This window comes from Empidonax traillii, unplaced genomic scaffold, assembly GCF_003031625.1.
Source record: "Empidonax traillii isolate 1590-97213 ecotype Southwest subspecies unplaced genomic scaffold, ASM303162v1 scaffold1060:size1239554, whole genome shotgun sequence".
Taxonomy (NCBI): domain Eukaryota; kingdom Metazoa; phylum Chordata; class Aves; order Passeriformes; family Tyrannidae; genus Empidonax; species Empidonax traillii.
Genome location: NW_020956253.1, coordinates 1,043,026 through 1,056,045, shown reverse-complemented (window position 1 = coordinate 1,056,045; position 13,020 = coordinate 1,043,026). Strand labels below are relative to the sequence as shown.

The 13,020-nt window shown below is 52.8% G+C and overlaps 1 protein-coding gene across 1 annotated transcript; it reads left to right on the top strand.

Annotated features, from left to right (window-relative positions):
• Positions 1-6,990: 6,990 nt before the first annotated feature.
• Positions 6,991-11,563, top strand: SOX7 (SRY-box 7). Its single transcript, XM_027904471.1, has 2 exons — positions 6,991-7,265; positions 9,329-11,563. Exons 1-2 carry the CDS (start codon positions 7,040-7,042, stop codon positions 10,231-10,233), a joined length of 1,131 nt encoding a protein of 376 aa, XP_027760272.1. The 5' UTR covers positions 6,991-7,039; the 3' UTR covers positions 10,234-11,563.
• The last annotated feature ends 1,457 nt before the right edge of the window (positions 11,564-13,020 follow it).

Below are 13,020 nucleotides of genomic sequence, written 5' to 3'. Positions count from 1 at the left end.
TTCCTTTTTTTAAGATCTCTTGGTTTCCAATGCACCTTTTTTTTTTTTTTTCCCCCTCAGGACATGCTCATTCATTGCTGCAAAATTACTGTAGTTTGACTTATTGTATGGGAGAACAAGATGCCTTTCTCTGTGTCTCACATCACATGTCAGTGGTTTTTAACCCTTGTAGCATCTCCTTTTCAGGAGAAATACAATTATTATCCAATATAATCCTGCTTGTTCCTGGCTTCCTTAAATGAACTACCAGTTAATGCTATCAGGTTGCTTTGAAGTTGGGAGTAATCTCCTTGACTGAAATGAAAAAAATTATCTTTATGGTACATCTTTGAATTTTTCTTTATTAGTAGAATCCAAAAGTCTGAGTGTTTTCAATTCTATTTTTCTTTTTTACTTTTAAGCAGCAGAACTTCCCAGTTTAAATGTTTGTTTGTTAGAATCCAAAAGCCTGATTGTTTCTAATTAATTTTTTTTTAACTCTTAAGCAGCTGAACTTCACAACCTTCTGTGGGATTTCAATTCCAAAAGGTCCTAGTCAAGGAATAAGGTTTCCTTCTCCAAATCCTGCTGGGCTTGTTTGTTTGTTCCCTCTATTAATCTTCCAGTTTCTATGTGCTAATTCTTATGGGTGTTTGGCCACATTCCAGTGCCAGTTACAGAAAGAATGAAATTCCTGGAATGAATCTTTAAATTTATGGTGTCCCTGCAGTTAAGTGCAGTATACCCAGGATTTAAATCTGGCTCAGATGGAAGTGTCAGCTACAAATGGAAGATCCTCTCTTTCTACAAGAAATTCATGGCACTTTATCCCAGGAAATGTGGGATTTTAATGTGCCTCAAGCTCTGCATGTGGTGTGGGGAGGGGGGGTGGAGGAATCATAACAAATAAATAATCATAAATCATAAATTGCTTGCATTTGACACAAGCAATTCATTTAAGTGCCCTGCTCTGTGTTAGTGGTCAGCCCTCAAATGTGTTACTCAAATGAAAGGCTCTTCTTACAAGATACTGCCCAGTGAAATTGGAACAACAGGAACATGTTTCGAAGTAATAAATTATACTTGATTTTTTTTTGTTTGGTTGTTTGTAGTGGGTTGTGAGTTCAGTTTTAACCAAACCCTGGTTTGGCAAGAAGGTCTTCTTTTTTAGAAAGCATAAGAAAAAGAATGACATCACTGCCCAAGTGGTGGAATTAGCAGAATGTGAGCACAAAAGGAACGACTTGGTTTCATTTCCGCGAAAATCAGACTTTCAAACTACGGGGTCTTTTGTGGCACATTTCTCCATTGTCCTTAATTTATCCATTGTACTCCCCCACACTGCAGCACAAAAATGATGTTCCTCCAGCAGTGGAATTGCCTAGAAACTGAGCAAAATGGGGCTCTGCTTTCCTGCCCAAGCGGGGAATGATGCACCCGCAGCAGAGATACTGAAACGTGTTCAGTTTTGGTAACCCCGGGTCACCAGAGACAGAGAAGATGATTTTCCTTTTTACACTGGGAGCATTCCAACAGAATGGATTCTCCATTCTTTGCAGGTTTAGGGGTTGTTCTTTGCTTTGATCCTCAGAATTCCCAGTGGGCTCCACGGCCCCTGACGTGGTTTGCAAGTGCAGTGTTAGAGCAGCAGTAGCAGAGGTGCCTTGGGCTTGGAAATCCTGCAAGCACTGAACTATCCTGGGAAGCAGAGGCCATGGAAAAATTGTCCTGGTACCAGCATTAGAGCAAAGTCTGCATGAGCTTTATAGGAGTTTTGGTCTTGGTGTGCCTGGAGCTTTCCTTGGAGCCAAGGGTGGGACACCACGCTGGTGCACTCTGTGACAACCCAGACGTGTGGAACAGGCACCGTTCCTGGGACTTCCTTCCAAGACATTCTATCTCCAGTGCTTTACACACAGCCAGTGTAAAACAGAGTCATGGAATCCTTAAGGTTGGAAAAGCCCTCTGAGATCATCGAGTCTAACTGTTCCCCCAGCAGTGCCAAGGCCACCACTGGACCCATGTCCCCAAGTGCCCTGTAGTAACAGCCAGGGTGAGTTCAAAGCCTAAATGCAAGACACTTTTAAACATTTCAGAGCCACTTACCCTGGGGTTTAAATGGATCTGAGTCCATTTGATGGTATCCAAGATGCAGCTGGAAATTGTGAATTGAAGGTGCTGGAGTGTGTCCAGGGAAGGGAATGGAGCTGGGAAAAGGGGCACCAGGAGCAGATGAGGGAGCTGGGGGGGCTCAGCCTGGAGAAAAGGAGGCTCAGGGGGAACCTTCTCACTCTCTGCAGCTCCCTGACAGGAGGGGGGAGGTGGGGAGGGACTCAGGTTCTGCTCCCAGGGAACAAGGGACAGGACGAGAGGAAATGGCATCAAGCTGTGCCAGGGGAGGGTCAGGTTGGGTATCAGGAACAATTTCTTCACCAGAAGGGTTGTCCATCCCTGGCACAGCTGCCCAGAGCATTGGTGGAGTCCCCATCCCTGGAGGGATTTAAAAGCCATGTGGATGTGGCTCTCGGGGACATGGCTCGGTGGTGGCCTTGGCAGTGCTGGGGGATGGTTGTGCTCGGTGATCTTTTCCAACCTAAATGATTCTGTGACTCTGAAATGCATTTGGGGACAGCTCAGCATCATGTTCCTTGGTGCAATTCCCCTTTAGGCAGCCCTGGTTCTCACTGCCTCAGCTCAGCATCAAAAATGAGCCTCTTGCTCCGATGGAATGAACCGAGTTCGTCCTGTTTTAAACACACGAGTCCGAAGTTCTTGCAGGATCCACCTTCAAAAGGCACCGTTTACGTCACGAAACCTCCAAACCTGCCAACACTAAGAGGAGGAAGGAAGCTCCAAGAAGAGAGGAAAACCACACAAAGTCTCTTGGAAGCACTGCCCAACATCACGCCTAGCTGGAAAAAAAAGATCTTGGAGCTGTGTGTCCTCGAGCAGCATAAAGACTGTGGGCCTCCAAAGCCATCCTTTTGCTTAATTCCTTCTCATTCCTTGAGCAGGAACCTCCAGGAAGGTTCAGAGCTCAAAGAACTTGGGACAACAACCATGGCTTTTGTCTCTATACCTGTCCCATCCAGGGATAAACCAACTTTTTTTCTTGCATCAGCAAACTTTTAGTGATGTGGGCCTGGGAAATGGAGGAAAAAAAAAATACATATTTTTGTGGTGGTAGAAGTGGGACTATTGTTACAAAAAACAAATTGAAGCTCCATTTCTCAGCAAGTGAGAACTTAAAATCCGCTTCTGAGTCACTCAAAGAGTTTTGTTCATATCTTAATCCATTTTTATAAATTTTAAACCATAAGAGGGAAACTCTTGCTGGTTCCTTTTGACCTAAAGGCATTAAAATATATTTTTTTTTTTTAAAACTTAAAGCAGCATTTTAAGAAGAGTAAGAGGAGAAATATTCAGCACTATGCATGCTCGCTGAAAATTTAAGCATCTTTGGGGTTTTTTGCCTGCATTTTTTTGTATAATGGGAAAGCTCTGGTTCTTTTTCCTAGAAAATAAATGGTGCAGGTAGCGATCCCTGGGGAAAACCTGGCGGGATCAGGGAGGATGGGCGGTGGGCAGGGTTGGGAACTGCAGCTCTTCTGCTGGGAACCCCCAGCTGTCTGTGCAAAAACTCCCCTTGGGAGCCTGAGAGTTTCATCAATAATTAAGGAACATGTGAATATTGAGCTAATTTAGGATTTGCACTTTCTCACACATTTTAATGTCCCTGTCGGTGGCGGGGGGAGGGCGTGGGGGAGGTGGTGAAAATAAACCTGCACTTTGCAAGCCGAGTAAAAAGCCAGATGTGGGATCCACCCAAAAAAAGAAAAAAAGGGGGATATTTTTAAAGGGTGAGGATGCTCATTCCATATTGGGTTCGGTCACTAATTCTCTGCCTGACCCAGGGGAGTTGCTGCCACTGTTCCCCAGCCGTGAAAATGGGGAGAACAAAGCTTTCTTCCCCCCTTTGTCTGCTCCTTCTATTTTAGCTTTTAGCCGTAATTTCCCTGTTCCCGAAGCCCTGGGAGAGCTCTGCTGCTTCCTGTGCCCCAGATACAGGTGAAGCCTCCCACCAGAGCAGGGAAGGTGAGCGTGGAAAAGGTAAATGCCAAGTTTTTTCCAGCCTGCTGGTAATTACCCCGATACGGTGGCAATGAAGAGGTGGCATTTTCACCCCTTTATGTAACCCAGCAGCTTCCTCCAGGACAGGTTTAACCAGCATTTTAGGCAGGGTGCAGAATGAAACCCTTCTTACTAATGCCATCAGAATGCCAGGTGCTGTGGGAGAGGGGGAGAAGGGAAAAAAAATTGTTATTATTATTGTTATTATTATTATTATTGTTGTTGTTAGTGTTTGGACTTACAATTTTGGAGGGGGGCCCTGGGAAAGGAGAAGATCCAAACAAGGAATATTTTGCTGGATTTCCCTGCGCTCTGACCCCACAGTTTGTGTCTCAGGGAATTCTGAAAAGCCTTAAGTCAACCCTTATAATACCTGTGGGAGATCAAATGTCACCCCTGGGATGTGGAGGGAGTGGTGAGGACAAGGAACACCCAGGGAGGTGCTCCGAGAGCCTCCAGGCATCGGCAGCAGAGGCAGGAAGGAGGTGGATGCAGGTCCTGTCTTTGCTCAGTGTTTTATCCTCCCCCCAAAAAACCTTTCCAGCCATCCTGCAAAATGTGGAAACACAGGGCAGGGTGGAGGCAGTCCTGTAAAAGGGATTGGGTGGAATTCATCCATTCCTATCCTTTTCCCTAGAGAGGGGGAGGTGTTCTACTAAAAATTTCTGGCCTCTGGGACCTCGACAGAGGTGCTGGTTTTATATTAATGACATCCAGGCCCTGAGCACCCTGAGGGTTCATAAAAAAGGCTGAGCCATGCACCACATTCACCATATCCAAAATACCACCCTATTCATAATAAAACCTTGTAACCCCAGGCAACCTCTTTTTCAGGACAGTTCAACCCCAGCTAAGGGAAATCAGAAGGATTAGGGATGTCACAGGGTTTTTTTTTCCCCCCCACTTCTCACTGCCAAGCTCTGCAGCAAATCCCAGTTGCAAAATACACCCAGGAGACCTGTCCGTGGCAGGATGGAGGGTTTGGCATCCTCCCTCCCTGCCCCATCCCGGCACTTCCAGGCGCGAGACGGGACTTTGGGAGAGAACTGGAGCTGCTGGGACAGGACAAACTGTCCCCAGGAGCATGCCCAGCTCCAAATCCCAGATAAAAGGCAACAGGCCTTGTGTGTATGTGTGTGTGAAGGGTTTGGAAATCTGTCCCGAGACCAGGAAATCTCCTGCGCCTTTTAGATTTAAGAGAAGTTGCCTTCCTGTTGTATTCCCAGATAACACAGCTCTGATGGAGCCCACTTGTAAATAGCTTAATAGATTTAATCAGTTCCTCTGGAAAATGTTGTTGCTTCCGCGGGCTTTTGATTGGGTCCCGGGGAAAAGCTCAGAAAGGGCAGTTGCTGCTTCTGCTCCGAGGGAAGTTGGCAGATCCCACCTCTCCAGACCCCAAAATCCCTGTAACCCGCGAGAAACCGGAGCAATCCCGCTCCTGTGCGAAGGGAAGGGAGAGACCAGGAAGCCCAAGCGGATCCTGCTCACATTTACACTCCGCTCTCTCCATCACTCCTAATCTGACAAGAGTCAATAGGAACACCCAGGCACGTGGGAAAGCTGCACAAACACCCCCGGCTCGGGATCAGCGCCTGGGTTTTCCCCCCCTCTCTGGGCTCGGATGGGGCAGCGGCGCCCAGCCCGAGGAAATGCCTTCCCATCCCGCACCCCCGTCCCACTGGTTTGCTGGCAGCAGGGAGAGGAAATCCACCATCAGTCACAGTGGAGCCGCTGCAGCCCTGCAGCCCGTGTCAGGGGGTCAGAATCATAAAGGAATCCAGCGACTAAATATATTCCTCAGGGCAGGTTTGCAGGGATGAGCCGGGAAAGGGCAGCCAGCTGGGGATTTTCGGTCCCATCGCCTTCCTGGAGATCCTTTGTCCTAGTGAGGGGAAAGCTGCTCGGATGACTTTCCCACCCTCATGAGCACCAAACTGGGGTTAGTGGGAAATGCCACTGCGTGGCTTTGGGGCTTCCATCCCATCCAGGCTCGGGTGGCTTTGCAGGATGGGGCAGCACTCCATAAAATGCAGCAGCGAGGAAAAGATCCTTTGTTTCTCCCGGTGTCCAGGAGTGGGCAGGTGGGACCGACTGGGAATGCTGGAGCCTCCCTGGGCTCCATCTGGCCCCATCCCTACCTCGTTTGCCCCTGCAAAGCTCCCTCAGGAGCCCAACCAGGCTGGATGAGTGCCCATCAGCAGGTCCACTGCATCCCAGTTTTCATCCCGTAGGAGGGGACCTGGAAATTTGGGGTGAAACCCACGTGGGGTGGCAAACCACAGCCTGGACTGGTGGTTAAAAGCAGGATTGGGGAAAAGGGTCCCTGCCTGTGGGACTGTGGGATTGCCCCTGGCAAAGAGGGACCCTGCAACTCCCAAATCCTGGGGAAGGCTCTGGGGGAGGGAGCCTTTTGCACCCCTATGGGAACCTCTTTCGGGGCCATTTTCCTTTTATTCCCAAGTTTTCAGTGCTCTCATCTGCTCTCTCTGCGTTACCCCCCAGCCTTTAAAGTTTGAGGGTCTCTGAGGTGTTGGGGGCAGCGGGGCTGTTGGGGGAGGGCAGGGACATTTCCAGCTCCCTCCTTACTCCTTTCAGCGGGCAAAATAAGGAAAAATAACAATAATAAAGGGAGGAGGGGGGACAGGAAGGAGAAGGGGGAGGGGGTCTTGTGGCTGTGCTCCCCTCCCCCGGGGGGTGCCGGGCGGAGGGGTGGGGAGAAGTTTTTCCTCCCCGCAACCATCCCGGCCGGGGCTGAGGAGTTTGCAAACAAGGAGGAGCAGCGAGTCCCTTCGGTGTCATTGGAGGAGGCTTTTTCCAAGGAGCTCATAAATACGGGAGAGGCCGGGCGGGAGGCTGGGACTGCGCGGGGACCCCGAGGGCAGCGCAGCGGGGGCTGGGGGGGGCCCGGGGGTGGGGGGGGAGGGCCATGGCTGCGCTGCTCAGCACATACCCCTGGCCGGAGCGGCTGGAGGGGGACGCGGGCGAGGGGCTGCCCCCGGGGCCGCCCCCCCGGGCCCCGCAGGGCGAGAAGGGCTCCGAGAGCCGCATCCGCCGGCCCATGAACGCCTTCATGGTGTGGGCGAAGGACGAGAGGAAGCGGCTGGCGGTGCAGAACCCCGACCTGCACAACGCGGAGCTCAGCAAGATGCTCGGTGAGCAGCCGGGGGGTGCGCGGTTTTTTTGGGGAGGGGAGGGTGGGGGGAGAGGCGGGGGTGGGACGGTGGGTATCCACCCGGGCATCCCCCGGGGGGCAAACACTGCCCGGATCCGGTGCCCCCGGGGTGAGCGTCCACCCAGGCATTCCATGGGATGCAAATCCCGTCCTGATTCAGTGCCCCAGGGTGGGCACCCACCCAGGCATTCCAGGAGGTGCAAACCCTGCCCGCATCCTGTGGCCGGGGGTGGGCACCCTCCCAGGCATTCCATGGGGTGCAAATCCCGTTCGGATTCACTACCCCGGGGTGGGCACTCAGGCACCCATCCAGGTGCAAATCCTCTCGGGACTCAGTGCCCCGGAGCACCTCCAGGCACCCCCCGGCGATCCCTGGGGTGCAAATCCTCCTGGGATTCAGCACCCCGCGCTGGGCACCCATGCGCCCACCAGGGCATTCGCGGGCTGCCAATCCTGCCCGGATCCAGTGCCCCAGGATGGGCACTTAGGCACCCACTGGCCATCCCTGGAGTGAAACCCTGTCTGGATTCAGTACTTTGGGGTGGGCACAGAGGCACCCACCACCCACCCTGGGGTCCAAATCCCATCCAAATTCAGTGCCCTGGGGTGGGAACCCAGGCACCCACCTGCTCATTCCCAGGAGTGCAAATCCCACTCAGATCCGGTGCCCTGGATTGGGAACCCTGCCCACCATCGGCCATCTCTGGGTCTCCAGACCCTGCTCAGGTGGGGACCTGGTCTGGCACACAACAGGTGGGCACCCCTGCACCCACCTGGCCCTGCTGTGGGTGCAAAGCCAGCCCGGGTCCAGCACCCTGAGACAACATCCCCTGGGATGCTTGGAGGGTGTAAAACCTCACGGTGTCCTGCACCCCCATGTGCACACCCTGGCACCCCTTGGGTACAAACCCTGCAGGTGCTGCCTTGCCGTACCAGGAGGGACCTCCAAACTTTCCTGGCCTGTCTCTGCCGTCCCACTTTGTCCCCACCTCACTCACCCACCTGGTGTTGCTGTTGCCCAGCCGGGCTGTGTGTGTGTGTGTATTTTGAGTTTCTGCTGGTTCGCTGGGGGATCAAAACCCACTCTGAGCACACATTTGTTTCCCACTCCCCATCTACCGTTTTTCCCTTCTCCCAATCCGCAGTTTTGATGTGAAACCAAGAGGGCAAACCAAAATAAGCAGCCCAGACAGCCTGAGAAAGCGCTGCCCAAATTGCAACAGAGCTTTTTGCTGCCCAACCTCTTATCCAAAGTTTGTGTTTCCCTGGACAGTTCTGTGGTGTTTTCTTTGGTGGTTTGGGTTTTCTCCTCGCTGCTTAGCCAGGCAGCATCTCAGCTTGTTAGTGTAATTTCTGCTGTCTCAGGCCATGGGAAGGCATCAAAGGCTTTGATCTGTATCCTCGTTTCTCCCCCTTACCCTGAGGAGCAGCCTGGGACAGCCTCTCCTTGGAATGCAACCCCCCAGCCTGGCGCTGCTTCTCTCTCCTGTGTCTTGGTGACATTTTGTGCATCTCAAACAGGTCACAGAATCACAGAATCATGGAATGGTTTGGGTGAGAAGAGACCTTAAAGATCAGGTCATTCCAGCCCCCCTACCACAGGCAAGGACACCTTCCACTAGACCATGTTGTTCAGACCAGGTGTCACAGTGCCCAGGTTTCCTTACGCCCTGGTGCAAGTCCTGGCAGGGCACAGGCTGGGGCACATTAAAGGACATCATGTCCTGACCCCCCCTGCTCAGCCAGGCATGGCTTTGGCTGTCCCTGCACCATAGGGAGAGTTTATCTGCCTGGATTTATTTACTATCTACTAACCCTGGGCCCACTAGGCTCAGGACTTGGGATGGAGGGAGTTGGAGAACCTACAGTGGCTTCAATCCCCCCTTCTCCATTGCTGTTTTATCCTCCTCTGGGGTTTGTGGGATGTGTCCTCCACATGTGCCGGCTCGGATATTGGGAGCCCCCACCTCGCCCTTGGATTGAGGCACCTGCAAGATTTGAGGAGCAGCTCTGGGTGCTAAGGGAGTGTGTTCTCCATTTCAGGGAAGTCCTGGAAGGCGCTGAGCCTCTCCCAGAAGCGACCCTACGTGGAGGAGGCCGAGCGGCTGCGGGTGAAGCACATGCAAGACTATCCCAACTACAAATACCGGCCCCGGCGGAAGAAACAGGTCAAGCGCATCGGCAAAAGGGTGGACCCGGGGTTTTTGCTGGGCAGCCTGGCACGGGACCAGAACACGGTGCCGGAGAAGAGGACCTGCAGCAGGGCCGGCGGGGACAAAGAGGGGCCGGGTGAGTACCCGCCTCGCCCGGGGCTGCCGGCGGTCCGGGGGTACCGGGAGGCTCCGGGCAGCGGGAGCAGCGCCAGCGTGGACACCTATCCCTATGGGCTGCCCACCCCCCCGGAGATGTCCCCGCTGGACGCCATAGACCCCGAGCAGAGCTTCTTCTCCTCGCCCTGCCCCGACGAGCACCACCGCTCCCACCTCGCCGGAGCCGCCTACTCTCCGGAGTACGGAAACTCCCTCCCGTGCAACCACCACCCGCTCAGCCCCATGTCGCAGCCGGCCACCTGCATGATCCCCCCGGCCTCCAGCTGCCCTGCCCTTCCTCCTCCTCCTCCTCCTCCTCCCAGCTACTACACGCCCACCTTCCCCTCCCTGCCCGCCCCCAGCCTCCATGCCCACCTGGGCCAGCTCTCCCCGCCGCCCGACCACCACGGCTTCGACACCTTGGACCAGCTGAGCCAGGCGGAGCTGCTGGGGGAGATGGACCGCAACGAGTTCGACCAGTATCTCAACAACCCCGGCCACCACGGCGACCACCACGGCGGGGTCTTGGGCAACGGGCAAGTCCCGGCATCCGGCAGCTCCCACACCTCCGAGAACAGCCTCATCTCCGTCCTGGCCGACGCCACGGCCACCTACTACAACAACTACAGCGTGTCCTAAGAGCCCGGGCTGGGGCCACCTGGAAGGACCCACACAGTGTTACGGGGCGTTGTCCCGCAGGGCCGTCGCTCAGCACCCCTCGGGGTGACCGAGTCCGAACCGCCAGGGCCACAGAGGCTCCTCGGGGCCGTAGGTAAAGGATTTTGGTTGCTGGGTCACCACCGGTGCAAAGCCTCTGAATGGGGCCGGGGGGCACTTCCAAAGCCAAAGGCCTTTGGCCAAGTCCCTCTTCCAAAGCAGAGATGCTCATGGGAGCACAGGAAGGCTGCCCCTCGCTTCGAGGCGTCCCCAGCTCTGGTTTGGAGCCAGGAGTGCGGCAGCATCCCAGAAATGTCAGGTTTGAAGTCCTCCTGGAAGGGGAAAAGGCAGGGATGGGAGGAAGAGGGAAGGATTTGGGGAAGGGGCGCATGGTCTGTGAGCTGTTCCTGGGTTCCAGTGTTGGCATTGCTGCAGCCGCCCTGACCTGCCTGACCACACCAGCAGGGATTAAACCCCCCTTCCCACTGCCCCCAGAGCATGGACTGGGGGTTCATCCCTCAGGAAACCCCAGAGGGGATGGGACACCAGCCAGGAAGGGGGCAGCCAGCCCTGAGGGCGCTCAGTGCATTCTGGAGAAGGGTAAGATCAGGGCTTGGAAAGGCAGGATCCATCCGGCATCCACCCCTGGGAACGAGTCCTGGGATGAATGTTTTGGCCAAGAGGTGATGATGTAGCAGACACTTTTTTTTATCAAAGATCCTTTGAAGGCTCAGGCTCCATGTTTGGAGCCGCAGTGCCCAATTCCTGTCCTAACTCCACCGTATTATTGCTTGTAATAAAGCTGTACATTGATTTATTCCTTCCATTATTCCCCCTCCCCTCGAATTTTTGTATTGCTCGAGTTCTCTTCCTTTTCATAAAGATGAAGCTTTATTTTAAATCAGTTATATGACATGATTAATCTTAGTGTTTACTGTATGGCACTTGGTAATGATTAGTTAGTAGGGTGGTTATGATTTCCTGGTTTCAGTCCCCAAAATGTATTAATAATAATTGCAAATAATACTTTAAAAAAAAAAAACCAAACAAACCACAACTTCACCGGTTCTTAAGCTAATACATTCCATCTCTTTTGTGTGACTCTATGCATTTTGAATGAGTGTAGATACGAGTTTGCATAAAATATTTAATTTAAATAAATATGTTTTTATACGACAATCGTTCGATGATTTAAATTGCTGTCGCTATTGACAAAAGTTTTCCAAACAGAAACATTTCCCATGCGAGTGCTATTTTTTTATTATTATTTTGTTGTTGTTGTTGTTGTCGGTATTTTCAGCCGAGTTTTTCTACTTCCATTTTTTTTTTTTTAAATAAAACAAAGATCTGTGGTTATCTTTACAAATTGTGGATTGCTTTCTAGGAAAACGACTCGAGGAACGACAAGTTCCTACCTTTGCTTTTCATGGTGTATTTTGAAGTCACTTTGTGGTGGTCTCGATCCTGCTTTTGCCATCTCTCAAGTATGAGCTTTCAACACCAGGTCCTGTGTCAGTATTACAGTGAAGTTAAGGCAGAGCTTTGCTTTTGGTGTCTTGGTGAGCAAAATTGCCTGGAACGTGGTTTTTATTCCCATTTAAGTCTGTCTTGCATATTTAGGGTGCTCCACGGTGCGAGGGGTCACATAAAGGGTCCTCGGTGCAGGTGCAGAACAAGGCGATGAGGCCTGAGAAACGTGTGGGTCAAATTTGGAGATCTGTGTGAAGGTGGATGTTGACTGATGGCCTTCAGGCCTGGCCAGCAAAGAGAAAAGCTTCATCTGTTTTGTTGTCTATGGACAAACATCCCAGCCTACTCCTGCCAGGCCCTGAGGTTAAACCATGTGCACAGCATTGTTAGGGTTGGAAGGGACCTCTGGAGACCATCTGTTCCAACCTTCCTGCCACGGCTGCGGAAAAAACCTCCCAAAGCCTGGGAGAGCCAGGCCGTGTCCTCCTGCTTGGCCCCAAAAAGTGGAGGAGCACATTTTCTAGCACACTTCGTGATGCCCATCTCTGTGTTGGCTGGAAAGGGTCTCCAGGGCTCACTCACCCAACCCAACCCAACCCAACCCAACCACCTGCGCTGCTTTGCCTTCCATAAATGACTTATCTCTGCCCCAGAGAGCCCATGGTCCCAGAAGGGGGGAGTCTCTGTATTAGGGGAGACACCAATATGTCCCTGTCCTGTGCTTATGGTGCTCCTTTGTCCCCCTCTTGTGTCCCCTGGATCCAGCTCTGCCATCACACGCAGCGTCTTCCTTCATCCACCACTCAGACATTCAAACTCACCCTTGGCCACACTGGTTTCCCTTTCAGGGGGAATGAATTTTAGGGGATGCCTTTGGGTGTCCTGCTGGCCCCAGGCACTGTGGTGGCTCCCTGGCTGGGCCGGCTCACCCCAAATGTGACTTTTCCAAGAGGATTTGTGAGCCACCCTGATGGGGCTGGAGGGAGGGAGGTGCCATGAGTCTGTCTGGCCTCTCTGCCCAGCAGCACTGACTCACATGGGACCATGCCAGGAGCAGGAGAGGGGCTGGAGAAGTCCTGTTTCTCCCTCCTCCACCTCTGCCTGTGATCCCCGAGGTGCCCCAGCCCCGAGGGTCAGCTGAGAACTGTGTAATGAGTTTTAAACTGCCCTGGGGAGGAGGCTCAGCCATCCTGGCCCCCCAAGAAAACCAAGCTCTGGGCATTGCCACCAGCTTGATTTGGGCTGTTGCATCATCTCCCCAGCGGGACCTCTTCTGGGACATTCTTCCCAAGCCTGGTC

Bases quoted from the DNA above. Each gene is read 5' to 3' on its own strand.
- SOX7 (XM_027904471.1), top strand. From the start codon at position 7,040: ATGGCTGCGCTGCTCAGCACATACCCCTGGCCGGAGCGGCTGGAGGGG. The intron at 7,266-9,328 runs GTGAGCAGCCGG...TCTCCATTTCAG, and splicing joins GGAGCTCAGCAAGATGCTCG to GGAAGTCCTGGAAGGCGCTG.